General features: G+C 43.3%; 1 protein-coding gene across 8 annotated transcripts; it reads left to right on the top strand.

The window, feature by feature from the left end:
* The first annotated feature begins 374 nt into the window (after positions 1 to 374).
* On the top strand, positions 375 to 19,270 carry LOC139577080 (fibrous sheath CABYR-binding protein-like). Of its 8 annotated transcripts, none has more exons than XM_071403844.1 (13): positions 375 to 555; positions 3,240 to 3,782; positions 7,531 to 7,578; positions 10,620 to 10,658; positions 11,438 to 11,668; positions 11,865 to 11,906; positions 13,348 to 13,446; positions 13,577 to 13,663; positions 16,303 to 16,407; positions 16,503 to 16,541; positions 17,982 to 18,134; positions 18,239 to 18,311; positions 18,406 to 19,270. In XM_071403844.1, exons 1-12 carry the CDS (start codon positions 511 to 513, stop codon positions 18,299 to 18,301), a joined length of 1,494 nt encoding a protein of 497 aa, XP_071259945.1. In that variant the 5' UTR covers positions 375 to 510; the 3' UTR covers positions 18,302 to 18,311; positions 18,406 to 19,270. The 8 variants fall into 8 exon arrangements, with proteins under 8 accessions (XP_071259945.1, XP_071259944.1, XP_071259949.1 ...); XM_071403843.1 differs by having other exon boundaries at positions 16,503 to 16,595; XM_071403848.1 differs by lacking the exon at positions 11,438 to 11,668 and having other exon boundaries at positions 16,503 to 16,595.
* The last annotated feature ends 4,938 nt before the right edge of the window (positions 19,271 to 24,208 follow it).

Here is a 24,208-nt window from a genome sequence, read left to right as displayed (position 1 = left end):
ATTTTCTAAACAGACGCATAAATAGGATATTTATGGATAACGTAGGATAACGTGAGGAAGACTAGGCAGCCAAGCCAACCGTGAGTGAGACAACATTTGGTCACAAATTCAAACAGAATCAACAAATTCGAACTCGAAAAGGGGGCTGGGTACGTTTTCTGAACACGTCCAAAACGATGGAGTTACATAACTTCCGAAAACAACGCCAGTTTGTGGGCAAGGCAAGCCCACTCGATACTAATCAACCAAGGGGCACACACACCCCTCTATCGTCAACGCCCCCTCCACAATCTCCCTCCCCGATAGGTCCAGGCAGAGATGAAAAAAACAACAACAAGGGCTTTAAAAACATCCACATTGTTCCGTCCATCAGTAACATCTGGTCATCAAACCGGGGTACTGTGGCTACATTCTCCTGTTTTCCGGCGCATTTTTTTATTCTCCTCCATCTCCGGGGAGGACAGAAATCAAAGTTTATAGTTCTTTCTTGCGTGAACCCAAAACGCGAACATGCCCAGCAAGAGGAAGAAGAACAAGCTCCGCATGAGAAGGGTGGTAAGTGCGGACCACCTGGGCTCGTTCAGTTTCTCAGTGTTGTAGCTAATTAGGCCAGTGGTTCCCAACCAGGGGTACTTGGCCTATCAACATGGGATAATTGAGAAGACTCATGAGACTATAGGCCAACTGTTAAAATGCACATGAGGAGTACTTCAGGGGTACTCTGGGCAGAGCAAACTTCAGTTGGTGGTACAGTAACCGAAATAGGTTGGGAACCACTGAATTAGGCTATGATCACCTGCGATGTTTGGAATGAATTTTCGCTCCATGTTTTCATCCACTCAGGTAATTGAAGTCCATTGAACATTTCATCCATTAAAATTATGCAATTTCAATGGATGAAATGTTCAATGCACTTCGATTACTATATGTATGTGTGTGTGTGTGTGTGTGTGTGTGTGTGTGTGTGTGTGTATGGAATGGATGAAGGATCGGTACCATGGATGAACAAACCTCCTTGTACGCTAACTAAATTGTTTTTCAAACCTAAATTACTTCAGTCATGCATTTTTAAGCCGAGTGGATGCATGTGAAGAAACCACTGCCAAGATGTCCGTCATACATGCTTAACATAATTTCCAATCCATCCATTCCAATCCACCCAACTACATGGCGGGCACACTGCATTGGATGTGGCTCGCCGTTCCTCTCCTTGCTGGCTTTCCGCGATAACACAGCGCGCTGTTGGCAATGTTTGATAAGGGCCGTGCATAAAGTTCGATCTCGCTGTGTATGCTTCTCGGCCAAGTAGGCTATCTACAAATTGTTATAAACAATCAGTGACGTGGTCATGCTGGTTCGTAGATTTTGTCAATTGAATGAACGGTTTATCACAAGCACGCAACATCGGCGCAAATTGCGCTCATATGCAGTGGGTGCGCTCGAAGTTTGTGGTTGCAATTGCTTGGTCAGTCATTGGGCATAAACTGTCAGCTATTCATTGAATTGTCGTGAGCGGAGTTATAGCATTTAACGTACTGGTCGGATTAGTAAAACATCTTAATTGTATACTCAGAGGTGGAATGGCAATAATTTACTCTTTTACACAAGCACATATCTTGCAAGATGCTCTGCACATTCTGTACCTGGGGCTTGGGTGGAGGAGCCTTTCCTTCATAGGGGGGGGGGGGGGGGAGTTAAATGTGTTCTCCATCTTAGAACCTGTGCCCCCCTCCATTTATACCATGATCACCTTATGCAACAAAGGGACACATTTCTCCACTTTTACCACCTAGCAATGTGTATTCTTCAATTAACATCAATTAATTAGAATGTATATTCTACAAATCATTTAGATGTTATCCAAGGCTCTTTCATAGGCCTGCCGTAAGTCAGTTAATATTGTACATGCACTACACTTAAGATCCCTTGCAAATACTTCTCAGTATGGTGAGATTGGAGTTCTCCTAAGCACCCTCCCCCCTAACTCAAACCAAGGCTGTATTTGGTAATGAATTTTATGCATGCCATGGGCCTGTGCAATCTTTGAAACCTGTCACAGAAGCCCAGATAAAAACGTATCCCAAATCCTTATCACCTTTGCATGCTCAAGATATCTATGGAGGTGCATGGGTGTCTTTGATATTTACATGGATGACATTACTAAAGAAGTATGGTGAACAATAATATATAATATGCATTAACATTACTAAACAAATATTGTGAACAGTAAAATTTGGAAGACAAGATGTCTATAAGAATATATATATATAAACTTCCATGCACACTGAAATCTGTATCATGTTATGTAATTATGAACCTAAATGTATTGTTGTTGATGTGTATTTATGCGAATGATTTGATAGTAAAATTAAAATGTGAAACTTCAATAAAGATCTTTTTTTAACAAAAACAAGACAGCAGGGGACTCTCTTGCTGATTGACGCTCCGATCACTAACTAGGGCGCATGTTCTGCTTCAGTGCTTTTCTTAACTTGTGCTTTTTACATGTGCTCCCCTGCCCCTTCAAACAAGTCTCTCTAGTTTCTTTCCAAAGGATGACGATGTCTGGTAAATGGTTTTAAGTCTACTCCTATTGACTGGCTCAACTCTAAATCGTACCAGTGCAAAGGGGCGGGAGGTGTTGTTTTGACTGACAGACCAAAAGGCAGAGCTGTTTTTTTATGTACACTCACTGGGCTTATGCGCTTGGCAGCTCTGTAAACTCTGCTGGCTGGCCGGGCCTCTCTCGCAGCTAACGAGGCATAGGGTGTGATTATAACATGATTATAATAAGATTGATGTGATTAGTTCAGTCTTCCCTACGGGGCCCCATCCCTAGCCCTGAGCCCTGCTGACTCGCAGGTTTCGGTCCCGCCTGACTTGACGTGTCAGAATCACTCGGAGTCAGACAATTTACCACCATTATCCAACCTGTTTTGCCCCCCCCTCTCCGCCGCATTGATTGGCACCATAGCCCAAAGGTTTAGTCTTCTGTCCTCTCTGGGAAAACATGTTGGTCCTAGTTTGGTATTCCTGGTATTTCATCGAATAGAATAGGCCCTCTCCCCTTAACTCCAAACTAGACAAGTAATTCAATAACAAACAGCCCTCTGGCTGGATTACCTTCAGCAACCTCTCCTCATATTTTTTCTCTCCGTCTCTCACTGTTTAATCAAAGCAGAGGGATTCATAGTAAAGTTCATCAGACACACTTCTCTCTCTGTCTTTGTGTTGAGCAGCAGGCCCAGAGGAGGGTCCTTGAGGAGCAGCATTCTACTGGCGCAGGCAAAGGAACCCCAGGAGTGGCTGCCGTGGCACCCCCCAGTAGTAAAGGTCCAGTAGTAAAGGTCCCAGTCGTAAAGCCCCCTGAAATATCCAATTGTCACCCCCTTATTCCCCCCACTATAGTAGTAAAGGTCCCATTCGTACAGCCACCGGCCCCAGTCAAAGTACCAGAGCCTGAGCCTGCGGTGGCGGTTGTAGAGCCTGAAGTGGTAGCAGCTGAGGTTGAAGTTGAGACCCCAGTCGAAGCTCCAGTGGAGGTTGAAGTCGAGGCCCCAGAAGAAGTCCCAGTCGAGGCCCCAGAAGAAGTCCCAGTCGAGGCCCCAGAAGAAGTCCCAGTCGAGGCCCCAGTCGAGGCCCCAGTCGAGGCTCCAGAAGAAGTCCCAGTCGAGGACCCAGTCGTAGAAGCAGAAGCTCCAGTTGAGCCCCCTACAGAAGAAACTACAGCAGGGCAGGAAGTTGAAGAAAGCATCATTCCAGGGACTGAGCCAGTAACTGAGGTAAGTACCCGCTCTCCCATTTTGAATTTGTTTGGGAATGGGGAGGATATGGGTTCAGGTGGTTTCTGATGTGTTGGGCATGGACTGGGATTTTTTTACATTTCTTTTCACAAGTGACATAGTTTCTGTACTTAACATTAAACCAGCACCCAACACTTGAGTAAAGTTATAGCTTTGCTGTGCAAAATGGTTCCCTGGTTGCTTTGCTGTGCAAAATGGTTGCCTTGGTTGCTTTCCATGGAAATGAGATGAAGTAGCGTTAGCGTGGTGTGGAAAGGAGATGGGGGGGCAGTAGGAGAACAGCATGTTCTATTTAACAGAGGCTGTACATGTACAGGAGTGTAGGCAGGGCCCCTGTTGCAGTCACTATACATTAACCTTGTCTACTGTAATTTGTCTTGGATGGATTTGTCTGTTCTAAAACTGATTTCACTTGTGTTTTCCAGAAGATTGTGGTAAGAGTAACTTAATAACATGAATACTTTCCTCTAAAGCTGTTTTAAGGTTTTCTAATGAACCAGGTTAGCTAACGCTTTCCCCTACACGTGACTGGCGTTAGTGCAATATTTTCTAAAGTTCCTCCGATGCTGTAGCTCCGATGCTGTAGCTATGACCACATATGACGTGTGTGCTGACATGTGCTCTCACATGTATGTGAGTGTGTAGCGAGGGATAAGGGGGTGGTTATATATGATGATGGACTCACGGTCAGCCGATAGAGCTCCACAGTAAAGTACCAGCCCCTCACTCCCCTTGCAGTCTCTGAGGGCCCAGGCGGTGTTCAGCCCTCGGATCCCCGCCCCCCCCAGCCCTCTTTTCCTCAGCCCTATGCTGCTGCGCTCACCGTAGACATGCCAGAAACGCCTTAGACACACACATACAGGCTTTCATAAAGGTACTTTGGACTCACGCACACACATAGTGGGTGTGTTATACACACTCGGTGTCAGGATAGTTTTATATAGTTGGTAAGATTTGCACATCCTTGTACTCTTAACATAGGAGCACTGAGACACTGCACGCGCCCAAATCCATAAACCGTCGGTGCAGGTAGAGAAAGGCTTGACAGTTGGTGGCTCTGGTCAGTCAGTCGGTTGCGGTTTCTTCACGATGGGGCTCATATTCAGCTGGCTGAGGGGGCCAAGGCCCCTAGACTCCACACCCCTACTGGACGTCACCGTAGAGACACAGGTGAGCCCCCCCTCTGATGGGGGGTGTGTTTATCTTATCCTGGAGGGAGGGGGTGGGGCATCTGAGGCCAAACATTTTGTACCAGGCAGCTTTCTCTCTTGGCTCCTCCCCTTTCCTGCTCTTCCCCTCTTGTGTGCCCAATTATAGGGCCCCTATAGAGGTGCACTTTCTGTCTGGCACCTGTTGTCACCTAGTGCCTCTGCATGATGTCCCCCCACCCTTGAGCCCCCCACCTTTCTAGTGCCTGCCTTCCTGGGCTGACTGAAACTAGGCATTTGTTATGAAAGGTGACCATTTTTTTTCTCCGCTTCACCCATCTCTCTCTGTCTCCCACATGTGGAAGCATTTACCATATAGGAAGCTTCTCCAGAATATAACACGAGGCTAGCTCTCCTATGTGTGCTGAATCATTTCTCTATTTTGGTCTCCAAAAGTTCCCCTCCATTGGAATTGGAGTGCCATTTAGCTCTGTCAGGATTTCTGTAGTAAATGTCATTGTTCGTTTTTTACATTGTGGGTATATTGTTCCCTAGCTTCTACAGCAAAAACAGGAACTTGGCTACTAGGAAGGAGGAGGAGGAAGGGGGTGTGTACTAGGAACATTATGTCCATAATGTTCTCTGAAGGGGTTCAACTGTGGTCTGTCTGATAGAAAGGGCTGCACTAGGATCAGTTTTGTACATTTTGGCGAGACAGAGCTGCGATCAGACCAGTTTGGTACACAGTGTTCCACAACAGCTAGGGATGGTAGTAGCGGCTGTGGCTATGTGAATATAGGCTGCCAGTGGAAGGCCTGTAGCCCACAGTCTCTCCCTCCCTCTACACAGCTTTACCTGAGCTATATATTTACTTACCTTTAGCTATAGACTACGTGCTTGTTCAGTATAGTTATGGTGGCTCCTTTGTTTAAGGGTCCCTTCAACGGATCACTTTTAGACCCCTTGTCTTAGTAACATAACGTGCTAGAAAAATGCTGATGACTTTTTCTGTTAAAGGTCCCCAAAGCACACACATCCCTGGGATGCTCATCTTTTCAGTTCGCTGCAGCTAGCGACTGGAACGAACTGCAACGAACACTCAAACTGGACAGTTTTATCTCAATCTCTTCATTCAAAGACTCAATCATGGACACTCTTACTGACAGTTGTGGCTGCTTTGCGTGATGTATTGTTGTCTCTACCTTCTTGCCCTTTGTGCTGTTGTCTGTTCCCAATAATGTTTTTACCATGTTTTGTGTTGCTATCATGTTGTTGTCATGTTGTGTTGCTACCGTGCTGTGTTGTCATGTGTTGCTGCCTTGCTATGTTGTTGTCTTAGGTCGCTCTTTATGTAGTGTTGTGTTGTCTCTCTTGTCGTGATGTGTGTTTTGTCCTATATTTATATATATATTATTATTATATTTTTTTTAAATCCCAGCCCCTGTCCCCCCAGGAGGCCTTTTGGTAGGACGCCATTGTAAATAAGAATTTGTTTTTAAGTGACTTGCCTAGTTAAATAAAGATTAAATTAAATAAAAACACATAACTGCCCATTTGAACAGAGGTGTTCTATCTGCAGTTTGTATAATTTTGGTGTTTAACCATGTTCTGAGGTTTGGTCAATGTGGAGGTCGTGTGATTAGTGTCATCTGCTGTGATGGAACTGAGTAGGGGTGTTTTGTTAAGGTGTTATTCTTGTTGACTTGCTAATGGAACACTATCTCCCTCCAATAGGGTACCCGTTTTAGACAGGCTTTTTTCTGGCCTGGTTAGTGTCATTTGTAAAGTAGCATATAGACTTTATGTAGGAGGGTATGCTCCAGTCCCAGTAATTGTAAATTATTTACAATCTCTGCACAAATGATGTGCTGTAGACCGTGTCAGTATTGGTCAACACACCTGATAGCACAGTGTGTGTGTTCAGTACCAAGTGTGCATGCTGTGAATTACGCACCGAGGTGGGGAGATGGACCATGTGGCACAGAAGACAAAGGTTTGGCGGAGGGGAGGGGGTGAAGGCAAAGATGGTTTCCTCGTAACCTCCATCTTGAGCTATCAATAGATATTTGTTCTCTTTTCTCTGCCTGCCATGGAGAGAGGGAGATAGGAGGGGGGCGTGGCAGATCTCTGGCATTATGTAATTGGCTCTAACGTAACTTCGTGTTCCATACTTGTCATACCCCCCCCACACACATACTCCTATGTAGCCGACACAAAGCCAGCACTGAGGGAGGTGTGTGTGCAGTGCACCCCTAGTGTATTTTCTAAGGAAAGGTTTATGATCTCTGAAAGTATATTTAGCAAAAACCTTGCATTTTTTACACATGAGTGAAAAACATAACAATTGGGCACCACTGACCCACCCACCACTGTTTCTAAAATAAAATGCCATCATGTAGTTGTATTAATTATTTAATACAGAATTTAAATCTGAATTGCTTAATCCTAACCTGATGTTCCAAACCGGATGACTGCTACTCTGCCACTCCAATATCAGGCTAGTTTAACTTTATATCCACTTGACTATAGCAGTCAGTGAAATGTATATTCATAACGACTCCTTTCTCTTCTTCTTCTAGGCCATACCCATTCCTGAGGCCCCTGTGTCAGTTCTTGCTGAATTTAAGGTAACCCCCCCCCCCCCCTCCTCCCCCCTCCAATCAACTCACTGAACTCTATTCCTCAACTCGCTGAACCAGTCATGGAGCCCCCGGGCACCCCGAAATTATCCCACAAGTCTTCTGCTGTTGCTCAAACATGGCTCTGGTTGAGCAGCAGGGTCTGAACAAAGAACAAGCCTGTCTACAGAAAGGTGTTCCTACATGCAGCTAACAAAAATACATGGAAATGTCTGCTCTATCCAAAATTACAACCAACTTATTGCAGCATTACCGCAAAAAAAAGACCAACATTGGATAAAGAAAATTGTTATAAAAAAAATAAGTATAACAGTTTTATGTAAGGACCAAACAATGTACGGATGTGACATACAGATTGCAAAATAGTTGTGAAGAGATTTTCGATGTACCGATTCCATCACACTTGGTTTATGAACTGATACACAAAACGACGCCGGATGCAAAATGTTAATTATTATACAAAATTCTTGCAACCAATAGAATGTTATAGCTTTGCAGCTTTGCAGATTTTTCTGCGAAGAGACAGAATCATTAGATCATTTTGATTTGGTCCTGTCCATATGTAGCTTGTTTTTGGTTGCATGTTCAGGATTGGCTGAAGAATTGCAACATTTACCTGGAGTTAACTCTGCAAATAGCACTGCTGGGTGATCTGAAAAGTAATAGTCAATCGATTAATAATACTCATAGCAAAAGTGTTTATCTTTAATTGACAATCTCTAAACTACAGTATGAGAATAGAAAGGTTCATAACTTTTGTGAAACATCACAGCACAATTGAAAAATTCGGGAAAGTATTCAGGCCCCTTGACTTTTTCCACATTTACATCAGTATTCAGACCCTTTACTCTGTACTTTGTTGAAGCACCTTTGGCAGGGATTACAGCCTCGAGTCTTCTTGGGTATAAGATTGGGAGAAACTCCCCAAACAAAGTGTGCCATTCTTCTCTGCAGATCCTCCCAAGCTCTGTCAGGTTGGATGGGGAGCGTCGCTGCACAGCTATTTTCAGGTCTCTCCAGAGATATTCGATCGGGTTCAAGTCCGGGCTCTGGCTGGGCCACTCAAGGACATTCAGAGACTTGTCCTGAAGCCACTCCTGCGTTGTCTTGGATGTGTATTTAGGGTTGTTGTCCTGCTGGAAGATGAATCTCTTTGCCCCAGTCTGATGTCCTGAGCACTCTGGAGCAGGTTTTCACCAAAGATCTCTCTGTACTTTGCTCCATTCATCTTTACTACTCTCCCAGTCTCTGCCACTGAAAAACATCCCCACAGCATGCTGCCACCACCATGCTTCACCATAGGGATGGTGCCAGGTTTCCTCCAGAAGTGATGCTTGGCATTCAGGACAAAGAGTTCTATCTTCGTTTCATCAGACTAGAGAATCTTCTTTCTCATAGTCTGAGAGTCTTTAGTTGCCTTTTGGCAAACTCCAGGTGAGCTGTCATGTACCTTTTACTGAGGAGTAGAGTTCTGCAGGAGTTCCGTCTGGCCACTCTACCATAAAGGCCTGATTGGTGGAGTTCTGCAGAGATGGTTGTCCTTCTGGAAGGTTCTCCGATCTCCACAGAGGAACTCTGGAGCTCTGTCAGAGGGACCATCGGGTTCTTGGTCACCTACCTGACCAAGGCCCTTCTCCCCCGATTGCTCAGTTTGTCCGGGCGGCCAGCTCTAGAAAGAGTCTTGGTGGTTCCAGACTTCGTCCATTTAAGAATGATGGAGGCCACTGTGTTTTTGGAGACCTTCAATTCTGCAGACATTTTTTGGTACCTTTCCCCATATCTGTGCCTCGACACAATCCTGTCTCGGAGCTCTACGGACAATTCCTTCGACCTCATGGCTTGGTTTTTGCTCTGACATGCACGGACAACTGTGGGACCTTACATAGACAGGTGTGTGTCTTTCCAAATCATGTCCAATCGATTGGAGTCCACCTGTGGTTAATTCAATTAAGTTGTAAAAACATCTCAAGGATCATCAATGGAAACAGGATGCACCTGAGCTCAATGTTTTTGTCTCATAGCAAAGGGTCTGAATACTTACGCAAATAAGGTATTTGTTTTTTATTAGGAAACATTTCTAAACCTGTTTTCGCTTAGTCATTTTGGGGCATTGTGTGTAGATTGATGAGGAAAATGCTTTATTTAATCCATTTTAGAATAAGGCAGTAACAAAATGTGGAGAAAGGGTCTGAATACTTTCCGAATGCACTGTATTTCAGTAACACTACTAAGAATGCAAGATGCCAAAGCGAGGAACCCCCAATAAAGAACTGTCCAATCCACAATGGAACATAGTTGTACTTTGCAGTCATGAGAGGAAATGTTTTAATTCCATTAAATGTAATTGAATCTCCCAGAAGTGTTACTGGCCTCAGCTCTTCCTTCCTATTTTGTTTTATTACAGATATCACACGTACACTCAGCAACGCCGATGAGTACCTTGACGATGAAGACTGACTGATTTAATATATTTTAGAATAAAGCTGTAACGTAAAATGTGGAAAAAGTCAAGGGCTCTGAATACTTTCCGAATGCACTGTATATGGCAAATAAAACATCTAAACTGGATGGTGTTCAGAGATAGATGGGAGGGGTTGAGGGTAGCTGAAGCATGAGACTAAAAACAAACAAAAATAACTAATGTATAATATACTATGCCCGTAAAATGTATATAGTATGTAAAGCTGGAAGTAGAATCCATTAGCTTAGTCCAATTAGGGGAGGGGTGGTAGGGTTAGGGGAAAATAATAAAGTACAAATAAATATATATGGGGGATTGGAAATTATGCAGACAATTGCATTGACAGAAGCCACAATCTATTTGCATTATTAAAGCTGATACCCCCTAAAATATATATATTTTTTTAAATAATTTTTAAAAAGGTGTTCCTACTAGTATGACACCTTCCTCCCACCTTTTCACTACCAGTGTGTTCAACAACTACCTCTCCTTCTGCATTAAGTTGGACCATTAACGGTACTCTTTATTTTATAAATATGTACACTAACTCCTTGTTGTCCCTGTTCAGGTCGAAAACTCCGTAGCCATTACCACAGAGATCGCACAGGTAAAATATTACCTTTGTCGCTAGACTGTCACTGTGCAATATGAAAATAATATAGTGCATGCCATTTTAGTCCAAGTGATACTGGGCCCGGTTTCCTAAAACCATCGTTATTAATGTTGCACTTAAAAACGTTAGTAATTTAACGGCTGCCTCAGACAACTCATAGAACAGCTAAGTGCATCGTAGGGTGCTTTTTTCCCCCTCCCGTGTCACTTTACACAGAAGATCTCCACTAAACATACAATCACAGGGTTTATCCATCTCTGTTGAGTTCTATTTATCTACTTCTAGACTACTGTCTGTAATTGCTCAATATAGTTCATGATGTGTAGCCTAATGTGCGCAATGATGAATTAATGGATTTTTATTGGGTAAGCATTAGAATTAGCCACCTCAATATTTACACCCGTAGGTGGTAATATTGCTCTAGGAGCTGATCAGTCATCTGTAGTGTGAAATAATTCTAATGTTATGGTAAGATTTGAATAGGGAAAGCTGATCTTTTGATCCTATCAGTATTGGCACATGCTCCAACAATGCACTTAGCGACCACTCTCTCTGAGGGGTGTTTTGGGAAACGCATCTTCGGCCATTGTAAGAAAGATGCATCGTTAAAACACTCATAAGCCTAAGTTCCATCGCTATCGGGAAATCAGGCCCAGGTGCAAGGTAGAATCTGCAGTGAATCTAAGGTGTTTCATTAGTAGCCTACTGTGTGTATATCAGCCATACTGCCCTTGCATGGTGTGGTGTTTGACGGTGTTCCACTGCATGTTTAGACTCATGAAGAGCCGTGGCTCGAGGCTGAAGTGGAGGCTGAAATAGTTGACGAGGTCCAAGCGAAAGTAGAGGCAGTAGTTGAGGAAGAACCAGAGCCCGATCCCGTGGTCAAGGCCGAAGCTGCCCCAGTTGTAGAAGCTGAACTTGAACTCGAAGAGTCGGGAATCAAAGACGGAGACAGTCCTTTTGTCAAAGCTGAAGTCATTCCTGAAGATATTGATGTCGAAGAGGTGCTACATCTCTCTGCCTCTGTTGAAAACTCAACTCGAGCACTTTGTGTTCTGTTACGTGATGTTGTCTTGTGTGAATGTGCATGTAGTGTGTGGTTTGCTCTGTTCCTTCCCTTTTCTCTTAAACAGCATTCAGAAAGCATCTGATATTTTTTTTATTTTAGATTTTTTTTATTGTAATTTCTCCTCTTTTCAGCATGAGACTGTTATGACAGAGGCACCTGAAGAGGTTCCAGTGGTAAGCTGAATTTCTTACTACATTGAACAAAAAAATAAACGCAACATGCAACAATTTCAAAGACTTTACTGAGTTACAGTTCATATAAGGATATCAGTAAATTGCAATTAATTCATTAGGACCTAATCTATGGATTTCACATGACTGGGAATACAGATATGCATCTGTTGGTCACAGATACCTTGAAAAAAGGTAGGGTCATGGATCAGAACCAGTCGGTATCTGGTGTGACCACAATTTGCCTCATGCAGCGCGACACAATTCCTTCGCATAGAGTTGATCAGGCTGTTGATTGTGGCCTGTGGAATGTTGCTGGATATTGGCGGGAACTGCAACACGCTGTTGTACACGTCGATCCAGTTCATCCCACATGCTCAATGGGTGACTTGTCTGGTAAGTATGCAGGCCATGGAAGAACAGACATTTTCAGCTTCCAGGAATTGTGTACAGATCTGTCCAGTACAGTTGAAACTGGGATTAATCTGTGAAGAGCACACTTTTCCAGCATGCCAGTGGCCATCGAAGGTGAGCATTTGCCCACTACTGAAGTCGATTACGACGCCAAACTGCTGTCAGGTCAAGACCTTGGTGAGGACGACGAGCACGCAGATGAGCTTCCCTGAGAAGGTTTCTGACAGTTTGTGCAGAGATTCTTCGGTTGTGCAAACCCACAGTTTCATCCTGGACTGCCGTGGTTACATGTGGTCTGTGGTTGTGAGGCCGATTGGACATACTGCCAAATTCTCTAAAACGACGTTGGAGGCGGCTTATGGTAGAGAAATTAACATTCAATTATCTGGCAACAGTTCTGGTGGACATTCCTGCAGTCATTATGTCAGTTGCAAGCTCCCTCAAAACTTGAGGCATCTGTGGCATTGTGTTTTGTGTGACAAAATTATACGTCTTAGTGGCCTTTTATTGTCCCCAGCACAAGGTGCACCTGTGTAATGATCATGCTGATTAATCAGCTTCTTAATATGTCACACCTGTCAGATGGATGGATTATCTTGGCAAAGGAGAAATGCTCACTAACAGGGATGTAAACAAATTTGTGCACAAAATATTTGAGAAATTAGCTTTTTGTCCATATGGGACATTTCTGGGATATTTTATTTCAGCTCATGAAACATGGGACCAACACTTTACAACACTTTATATTTTTGCTCAGTATCTTTTTTTAATTGTGCAACTTCTTATACATTGTAATGATGTGCGCTGAGAGTCTAAACATAAAATTTTCAAAGCGTTCGTATCAGTTCAACGCAGGCTGGGCTTTTGAGCTAGTGATCGTTCCTATTAGGGAGAATCGCTGGAGCACTTCACAAATTTGACACTTCTGTGTTTGCTTAATACAAACAGGACCCAGGAAGCAATGGTAGATTGTCACCTAATTTTTGCTTTGGTGTTAAACTGACATGTGCCCCAACCTCTCACCTCCCAGGAGACAGAAATTATCCCAGAAAAGCTGTGGAAGCCCGTGGAAGCACAGGTCGAAGAAGCCCCCATAGCCGAGGTCGCTCCAGCAGAGCTCCTCGTAGAGGTAAGGCTGACCAAGATATGGCATTCTCAGTCCGTTCACTTTTCTAAGTAAGAAAGTTGAAATGGAAGTGAAGTTGGAATTTGTATTTCTGAACATTGGGCTCATGTGTAACTCTGTCTATTCTCTCCAGGCCCCAGTAGACCCTGTCATCAACATAATGGCTGACTTTGCCATCACAGAATCTGTTCCCGTTGTGGAGGCAGCCATGGCTGAGCAGGTGACACTCACGCTCCAATCATACCCACTCTTGACACATACACACAATGACCACATTTAGGTGTGCACAGTATTCCGGATAGTAGCACATACAGTGCCTTGCAAAAGTATTCATCCCCCTTGGCGTTTTTCTTATTTTGTTGCATTACAACCTATAATTTTAAATTGTTTTTTTGTTGGATTTCATGTAATGGACATATACAAAATAGTCCAAATTGGTGAAGTGAAATGAATAAAATTACTTGTTTCAAAAAATTCTAAAAAATAAAAAAAACTGAAAAGCGGTGCGTGCATTGGTATTCACCCCCTTTGCTATGAAGCCCTGGTGCTACCAATTGCCTTCAGAAATCACATAATTAGTTAGATTGCACACAGTTGGACTTTATTTAAGTGTCACATAATCTCAGTTATATATACAAACCTGTTCTGAAGGGCCCCAGAGTCTGCAACACCATTAAGCAAGGGGAACCACCAGGCAAGTGGCACCATGAAGACCAAGGAGCTCTCCAAACAGGTCAGGGACAAAGTTGTGGAGAAGTACAGATCAGGATTGGGCTATAAAAAAATATCCCAAACTTTGAACATCCCACAGAGCACCATTAAATCCATTATAAAAAAATTGAAAGAATATGGCACCACAACAAACCTGCCAAGAGAGGGCCGCCCACCAAAACTCACAGACCAGGCAAGGAGGGCATTAATCAGAGAGGCAACAAAGAGACCAAAGATAACCCTGAAGGAGCTGCAAAGCTCCACAGCGGAGATTGGAGTATCTGTCCATAGGACCATTTTAAGCCGTACACTCCACAAAGCTGGGCATTATGGAAGAGTGGCCAGAAAAAAGCCATTGCTTAAAGAAAGAAATAAGTAAACACGTTTGGTGTTCATCAAAAGGGATTTGGGAGACTCCCCAAACATATGGAAGAAGGTACTCTGGTCAGATGAGACTAAAATTTAGCATTTTGTCCATCAAGGAAAACGCTATGTCTGGCACAAACCCAACACCTCTCATCACCCCGAGAACACCATCCCCACAGTGAAGCATGGTGGTGGCAGCATCATGCTGTGGGGATGTTTTTCATCGGCAGGGACTGGGAAACTGGTCAGAATTGAAGGAATGATGGATGGCGCTAAAAACAGGGAAGTTCTTGAGGGAAACCTGTTTGTCTTCCAGAGATTTAAGTTGGGACGGAGGTTCACCTTCTAGCAGGACAATGACCCAAAGCATACTGCTAAAGCATCACTCGAGTGGTTTAAGGGGAAACATTTAAATGTCTTGGAATGGCCTAGTCAAAGCCCAGACCTCAATCCAATTGAGAATATGTGGTATGATTTAAAGATTGCTGTACACCAGCAGAACCCATCCAACTTGAAGGAGCTGGAGCAGTTTTGCCTTGAAGAATGGCCAAAAATCCCAGTGGCTAGATGTGCCAAGCTTATAGAGACCTACCCCAAGAGACTTGCAGCTGTATAAGGTGCATAAGGTGGCTCTACAAAGTATTGACTTTCTTTGGGGGGGGGGGGGGGCATGTTGCATCTTCAAAGTGGTAGGCATGTTGTGTAAATCAAATGATACAACCCCCCCAAAAATCAAATTTAATTCCAGGTTGTAAGGCAACAAAATATGAAGAATGCCAAGGGGGGGGGGGGGGGGGTGAATATAGCAAGCCACTGTATCCCGCTTAAGGTCTTGTTCGGGATAAGCTGTTTACATGCATTTTTGATATCCCGCTCACGAATATCCCGGTTTCCATGAATAAACAGAATATTCCTCATATGGGTTAAATGGAATAGTAACTGAAATCTGGACACTGACTGTAGGTCTATAACCTCTCACATGTAGAGTAATAAAATATGAACTCTGCAGAATTATGCATTTCTTGCAGTAAAATTAGACAACAAATTGTAATTTTGTTTCAGGAACAGGAGTGGAGTAATGTGATTTCTTTCAGCATCTCTTAAGAAAACAAGTTACACGTGCATTATCTTTGACACTTATGCAAGTAGACAGTATTTCAACCACATAAAATATGCACCCAAGACGAACTTTAGTCTTCTGAGCAACAAGTTATGACAAGAAGAGAAGCTGCATGTATCTAACGTAGTTGACAAATGGCCTACCAAATGTTGGAAAATATAGGCAGAAAAGTATCCAAATTAGGGGTGAAAGTAGCATAAGCCAGTAGGCTATACGGTCCAAATAATTTGTTATGGAGGATCGAACTACATAGCTATAACATACTTTTTAAAATGATTTGTTTGACAATCAGATGAAAACATCACAACACCCATATGTGAAACAGTCCCTGCGGAGACCGTGAAAAACAACAGTAAACGGGATAAGATGTTTACATGCCACAGTATCCTGTCAAAAATCAACATATCCCAGGCTTCTTTTCGGGGTTTCGCATAACCGCGATACAAGCTTTTTCGTGTTATTGTAAACGGGATATGATGTTTACATGCGTCAACTAAAAAACAGAATACTTGAGTATCCAGAATAATAAGAGGATATTGGTGTGCATGTAGATGTGGTCGTAGATGTGGTCACATGTTGTTTTGGCACACCTTCAATCATACAGTATGACCACCTGCTGATGTCCCCTTCCTCAAGTCCGACTGCGTGTCATCTCTGTTCAGGTGCCCGCAGTCCCAACGGATTCACTTGACGCCCTATCGGAGTTGCTGAACGACATCACTCGAGTCACTGAGCCTGCCCCTGTCACAGCTGAAAAAGTCATTGACGTGAGTCTCCTACATTTCTCTATGCAGAGATGCTTTAGTAGAGCAGACGTGACACAAAACACACTCCTGTAACCCTGTTGTCTGGTTGGTGTCAGGAGCCAGAGTGTGAGGAGAAAGAGGTGACAAAGATGGGGGTGAGAGACGACGTACTTCCACCCGATTACCGGCCCTGCTCGGAGGGCCTGCTGGTCAGAGTTGAATCATAATAACCTAAACTTCTCATACACTCTAACTTTGAATAATGAATTCAACCAACTCTTTACTCAATCACCTTGCTATATAATAAGCCTTAACATAATCAAACACTTGGGTGCAGGCTATCCCCTCATAACTTGCCTCATTTTAAATGCTCTCGCACATTTTGAAATGTGGCATTCCAGGGGTTCTTCCCCTCTCTGCCATCTGTGGATCGATCCTCCCTCGCCTCTCTCCTTGTGGTCTTCCTTTTTACATTCTGTTCATTCCCTTGGTTGTGGGCTGCTCCAGCTTGTTTCATTGGGCATGCCATGTACTGTAGTGGGACTGTTTTTTTTTTACTACTCTGGATATTGATTAATTAGGATCCCCATTAGTGACAGCTAGTCTTACTGGGGTCCGACAACGAAAAATATTAGACCAAAAGAATACTTTACAATTGTTACACACACCTCTTGGGAGGGAACACAACACCCTGCTACACTCAACTCCCCGTGGAGTGAAAGAGGTATGGGATTGCAGGTGCGGGTAAGGATGACAAAGGCAGAGAATTACACCGTTAACAGGGAATTTCTGGAACACGGAACCAAAGCAAAGAAAGTAAAAGTTAAAGAGCCCCCTCTCCTACCCACAACTTATCTATTATTAACGCCACCTGGCGTGCTAACCAAAATACAGGGGGTAGTCCGCCCAGGTCTTACCTAGTGTGCATAGACAGAGTACATACTACGGGTATATGTATGCCCGCAGGCCTCTTGCCTAAGCACTCCCAAGGTGCCTTCCCCTTCCACCCTGGGAACAAATGAAACAGAATAATCAAAACAGTCCTTTTGACATAAACATATCTCCGCAGGACCAGCTACAAAATTCTTCACAAAAAGTGTCTGAGCAACAACCAACACAGAATATCAAAGAAGCTCTCCCTGAGCAACAAACAATACTGGGGCATACCCAGAAGCTCTTTCTTCCTAAACAAAGGAACTCTGGCTTTTAAGCTGCACAATGAGTCTAATTGAAGACAGCTGTATCCTTTGACGAGAGGGCGGGGTCAGAGCTCCAATTATCGATGGGTCCGACCAATCGGCTGCTTAGGACTTCAGGAAGCCATTTCCTGAAATACACACATAGACACATACAAACCCACAACAACACAGAAATTGGGGAACGTAACACAATTTACATACATTTAAAAACATGTAATGTGTGTGCAGCTATCAGTTATATGTCAGTACATACACACAACAAGTAGGTCACATAGGGTAAGAAGCTTTGTTGGGAAAGAACTTGCAAGAAAGGCACTTCACTGTACTTGTGCACTTGACAACTTGAAACTTAGTGGTGCGCTCAACAACATTGACTGTCTGCGTTTGCTTTCACAGGCTAAAGAGGATATTGAAGCCCAGATGCAAATCGAGGCTAAAAAGGATGCCATAGATGAGAAGATGGTCCTTGACGTCATCTCTGGAGATTTATCCGCCCCCCACCCTGTCATCTCAGAACTGCAGTGTCACACGCAGCTCGCCGCCCCCAAGGTAGGAACCTATACCGTATTGAACTCTCCCAACCAATTGTGATCAGTCTTTAAGTATTTCAAATCAACCACCCTCGGTTCTAAACTCTTTTCTTGTTCTTTTAGGATATCCCAGCAGAGGCAGTGCTGAATGGACAGATGGCAGCTGAGGTGGCCATTGAGGGATAGATCTCTATGGGTGACGACTTGTTTAATCTCCCTAAACACTGCATTTGAATGCATAAGGTCTGGATTGGCATTAACATTCTGTTATTGTTCCTGTCTCCCCACAGATTTCCTCAGTCAGTATGAAGGACTGAAGAGAGCCTGACGGTGAGCCGACCAGCGAACTTTACTTTTCATTTTTTAGGGCTTAAAGGGACCGCTGGGAAATTTGACAGACATCCAACACTCAGTGCCTTTCTTGCTTGGGTTCTTACAAAAAAAATATTAAACAAGTTTAAAATGCGATATGAAGGTGGGGGAATAAGACTTTTTTTTTTTAAATCAGAATGTGACAATTTCTAATAAACAAATGATGTCTTTCATAGATTTCTGTATCCCATTGCGTGTATTGTGGATTTGCATCAATTGTAAATGGCATGCATTGTGTATGAATACTGTAGAATTGATGAATGTGGCAATGGCTTGTCTTCACATTTGGACCATGTTTGTATGGATGAGAGGGATTAATTCCTTGTACACGTTTCCTGTTTTAACCTGGTTTGACTCCTTTTTGTGAAGGGACAGTATCGCAGTTTGTACAGTACCATAGCTACCCCCTCTTCTCCCTATCCCCATTGTGGTACTTTTGTTTTTTCAGGGACTGTATGATGACAGCTCCACCCTCTTTACTGTGTAGTGTCAGTGTGTCTACAGTCCCAAGTCTGTCCTGGGCAATGTGAAATGGTGTGTAGTTTTAGGTCCTCTGACCAGATGCTCTTAACATTTAATTACCTACGCTGCCAACTGAAAACAGAGTATGGAGGCCTGTAGATCCTGTTTTTAGTTTTTCTGTTTTGTATAGACCATATGATGTGGTACAACCGCTGTTTGTGTTCAGTTACGTGCTCTGGAAGAGACCATGGGGTTGTCATGTAATTGAGGAGCTGGGTTGGATTTCATTCACCTTTTTGAATAAAGATGTTACTCACCAAGTCCTTGATTCAGTTGTTGGCCTGTTTTCTACATTCCTTAGTAATCATGTTTTTGTTCGTTTTAACACATTCAGCTTGAGTTCCACATTAGCATAACGTTTGAAACTATAAATACTTTCAGGCAGCTGAAGCAAGCACATTTTGTGGGATGGAATACAGTTGTTATTAGCTCACAATCCTTTATCAGTAATTAATAGCACCACAATCTAGAAATGTTGCGATCGCACAGTTGGAGAGTGTTAACATTACATGGCAAAGCATAGCATACGGGTATGTGAGCTTGTTACTTTACCAAAGTGAGACATAATTACAACCAGGATTTCTGTCTGAAACCTGTTCAGGAAAAACTCCAGGCTCTAGTCCTTTGCTTCTAGGATGTTCAATTAGGAGACTGGAAGCATTTGACTTGTTGGGTGATTTATGTATTTATTTGGAGGATCTCCCCAGGTCCATAGATGTCTGCTACCTCGGCTGTGTTTACACAGGCAGCCTAATTCTGATCTTTTGACCAATTACTGGCAAAAGATGTGATCTGATTGGTCAAAAGTCCAATTAGTGGAAAAATATCAGAATTGGGTTGCCTGTGTTAATGCAGCCTTAAATAGATACTTCGGGGTTTTGGCAATGAATTGCTTTATTTACTTCCCCATAATCTCCCATGGTCAGATTCTGCATGTGAAGTTACAAACGTGTGAGAATTTCTCTTCTGGGTAACCGAGATTAACTTCCCCAGAGCCAGATGAACTCATGGATTTTTGTATCTCTGTGTGCAGTTTGAAGGGAGTTGCTAACTAGCGTTAGCGCAATGACTAGAGGTCTTTGGTAACAGTTAGCATGCTATTACCATAGACTTCCAGTCATTGCGTTAACGCTAGTAAGGTTGGCTTCATGGCATTTATTACTATGGTCATTAAACACATGCTCCGGAACTTTGGCAACTAGTATATATTTTTTAAACCTCCCATTTTGGGCTGGATGTGTCAATATGTAGTTCATACATGCATAATCTATGAGCAGAATTACTGTCTTACCTCAATTAGCCACGAAATCCCTAGTTTGAAAGCAACTGTTTTATGGATCTGTGCAGCGCCATTTCCCCCAAAATGTTCCCCATGTGGGCCAGCCCCATAGCAATTCGGGTTCCAGCCAATGTGCTTCAGACCCTTGCCATTTGAGTGAAAGCTAGAAAGATGCGCACACACAGCAGAGCGCGACAGAGAGCAATGACGTGGTGCACATATCTGCACATATGTGACGTAGTACACAATTTTAGGGGACCACTTTTGGCTCGTGAGAGCTATATTCAGAACTACTGGCTAAAAACGATATAAAAGTGAAATCAAATCAGCGATCCAGAGTAAAAAATATAATATATAAATAGTAACACAAGAAGAATAAAATACACAAGAATGAAGCTACAGTATATACAGGGAGTACCAGTACCAGATCAATATCCTGGGGTACGAGGTAGACGTGTACATAAAGGCAGGGTAAAGTGACTAGGTATCAGAATAGATAATAGCAATAAGAATAATGAACAGAGTAGCAGCAGCATATGATGTGTGTGTGTGTGTGTGTGTGCGCATATCTAGTGTATGGGAATGTGTGTGGGTTTTGTGAGTGTCAGTGTAGTGTGCATATAGTGTATATACAGTGCATTTGGAAAGTATTCAGACCCCTTGACTTTTTCCACATTTTGTTACATTACAGCCTTATTTTAAAAGGGTTTAAGTAGTTTTTCCCCCTCATCAATCTACACACAATACCCCATAATGAAAAAGCAAAAATAGGTTAGAAATTTTTGCTAATGTGTGTATATATATACATATATAAATACAGTGGGGAGAACAAGTATTTGATACACTGCCGATTTTGCAGGTTTTCCTACTTACAAAGCATGTAGAGGTCTGTAATTTTTATCATAGATACACTTCAACTGTGAGAGACGGAATCTGTAACAAAAATCCAGAAAATTACATTGTATGATTTTTAAGTAATTAATTAGCATTTTATTGCTTGACATAAGTATTTGATCACCTACCAACCAGTAAGAATTCCGGCTCTCACAGACCTGTTAGTTTTTCTTTAAGAAGCCCTCCTGTTCTTCACTCATTACCTGTATTAACTGCACCTGTTTGAACTCGTTACCTGTATAAAAGACACCTGTCCACACACTCAATCAAACAGACTCCAACCTCTCCACAATGGCCAAGACCAGAGAGCTGTGTAAGGACATCAGGGATACAATTGTAGACCTGCACAAGGCTGGGATGGGCTACAGGACAATAGGCAAGCAGCTTGGTGAGAAAGCAACAACTGTTGGCGCAATTATTAGAAAATGGAAGAAGTTCAAGATGACGGTCAATCACCCTCGGTCTGGGGATCCATGCAAGATCTCACCTCGTGGGGCATCAATGATCATGAGGAAGGTGAGGGATCAGCCCAGAACTACACGGCAGGACCTGGTCAATGACCTGAAGAGAGCTGGGACCACAGTCTCAAAGAAAACCATTAGTAACACACTACGCCGTCATGGATTAAAATCCTGCAGCGCACGCAAGGTCCCCCTGCTCAAGCCAGCGCATGTCCAGGCCCGTCTGAAGTTTGCCAATGACCATCTGGATGATCCAGAGGAGGAATGGGAGAAGGTCATGTGGTCTGATGAGACAAAAATAGAGCTTTTTGGTCTAAACTCCACTCGCCGTGTTTGGAGGAAGAAGAAGGATGAGTACAACCCCAAGAACACCATCCCAACTGTGAAGCATGGAGGTGGAAACATCATTCTTTGGGGATGCTTTTCTGCAAAGGGGACAGGACGACTGCACCGTATTGAGGGGAGGATGGATGGGGCCATGTATCGCGAGATCTTGGCCAACAACCTCCTTCCATCAGTAAGAGCATTGAAGATGGGTCGTGGCTGGGTCTTCCAGCATGACAACGACCTGAAACACACAGCCAGGGCAACTAAGGATTGGCTCCGTGAGAAGCATCTCAAGGTCCTGGAGTGGCCTAGCCAGTCTCCAGACCTGAACCCAATAGAAAATCTTTGGAGGGAGCTGAAAGTCCGTATTGCCCAGCGACAGCCCCGAAACCTGAAGGATCTGGAGAAGGTCTGTATGGAGGAGTGGGCCAAAATCCCTGCTGCAGTGTGTGCAAACCTGGTCAAGAACTACAGGAAACATATGATCTCTGTAATTGCAAACAAAGGTTTCTGTACCAAATATTATGTTCTGCTTTTCTGATGTATCAAATACTTATGTCATGCAATAAAATGCAAATTAATTACTTAAAAATCATACAATGTGATTTTCTGGATTTTTGTTTTAGATTCCGTCTCTCACAGTTGAAGTGTACCTATGATAAGAATTACAGACCTCTACATGCTTTGTAAGTAGGAAAACCGGCAAAATCGGCAGTGTATCAAATACTTGTTCTCCCCACTGTATATAGTTATGTAAATATATATACTTATGTAAATGTGATATTTCAGTTTTTATATATACATATACATATAAAAACTGAAATATCACATTTACATAAGTATACAGACCCATCACTCAGTACTTTGTTGAAGCATCTTTGGCAGCAATTACAGCCTCAAGTTGTCTTGGGTATGACGCTACAAGCTTGGTAAACCTATATTTGGGGAGTTTCTTCCATTCTACTCTGCAGATCCTCTCAAGCTCTGTCAGGTTGAATGGGGAGTGTCATTGCACAGCTATTTTCAGGTCTCTCCAGAGATGTTCGATCAGGTTCAAGACCGGGCTCTGGCTGGGCCACTCAAGAACATTCAGAGACTTGTCCAGAAGCCACTCATGCACTGTCTTGGCTCTGTGCTTAGGGTTGTCTTCCTGTTGGAAGGTGAACCTTCGCCCCAGACTGAGGTCCTGAACTCTCTAGAGCAGGTTTTCATCAAGGATCTTAAAGCCGCTCCTGCATTGTCTTGGCTGTGTGCTTAGGGTTGTTGTCCTGTTGGAAGGTGAACCTTCGCCCTATTCTGAAGTCCTGAGCGAATTGGAGCAGGTTTTCATCAAAGATCTCTCTGTACTTTGCTCCGTTCATCTTTCCCTCAATCTTGACTAGACTCCCAGTCCCTGCCGCTGAAAATCATCCCCACATCATCATGCTGCCACCACCACGCTTCACTGTAGGGATGGTGCCATGTTTCCTCCAGACGTGACGCTTGGCATTCAGGCCAAATAATTCTGTCTTGGTTTCATGTGACCAGATAATCTTGTTTCTCATGGTCAGAGTCATTTAGGTGCCTTTTGGTAAACTCCAAGCGGGCTGTTATGTGCCTTTTACTGAGGAGTGGCTTCTATCTGGCCACTCTACCATAAAGGCCTGATTGGTGGTGTGCTGCAGAGATGGTTGTCCTTCTGGAAGGTTCTCCCATCTCCACAGAGGAACTCTAGAGTGCTGTCAGAGTGACCATCGGGTTCTTGGTCACCTCCCTGACCAAGGCCTTTCTCCCCCGATTGCTCAGTTTGGTCGGGCGGCCAGCTCTAAGAAGAGTATTGGTGGTTCCAAACTTTTTTCATTTAAGAATGACGGAGGCCACTGTGTTCTTGCGGACCTTCAATGCTGTAGAAATGCTTTGGTACCCATTCCCAGATCTGTGCCTCGACACAATCCTGTCTCGGAGCTCTACGAACAATTCCTTTGACCTCATGGTTTGGTTTTTGCTCTGCCATGCACTGTCCTTATATAGACATGTGTGTGCTTTTCCAAATCATGTCCAATCAATTCAATTTACCACAGGTGGACTCCAATCAAGTTGTAGAAACATCAAGGATGATCAATGGAAACCGGATGCACCTGAGCTTAATTTCGAGTCTCATAGCAAAGGGTCTGAATACTTATGTAAATAAAGTATTTCTGTTTAAAAAAAATTATACATTTGCTAACGTTTCTAAAGACTTGTTTTCGATTTGTCATT

This window comes from Salvelinus alpinus, chromosome 5, assembly GCF_045679555.1.
Source record: "Salvelinus alpinus chromosome 5, SLU_Salpinus.1, whole genome shotgun sequence".
In the NCBI taxonomy this organism is placed as follows: domain Eukaryota; kingdom Metazoa; phylum Chordata; class Actinopteri; order Salmoniformes; family Salmonidae; genus Salvelinus; species Salvelinus alpinus.
Note: the sequence above shows the minus strand (reverse complement) of the source record. Positions and strands in the feature narration are given on the sequence as shown.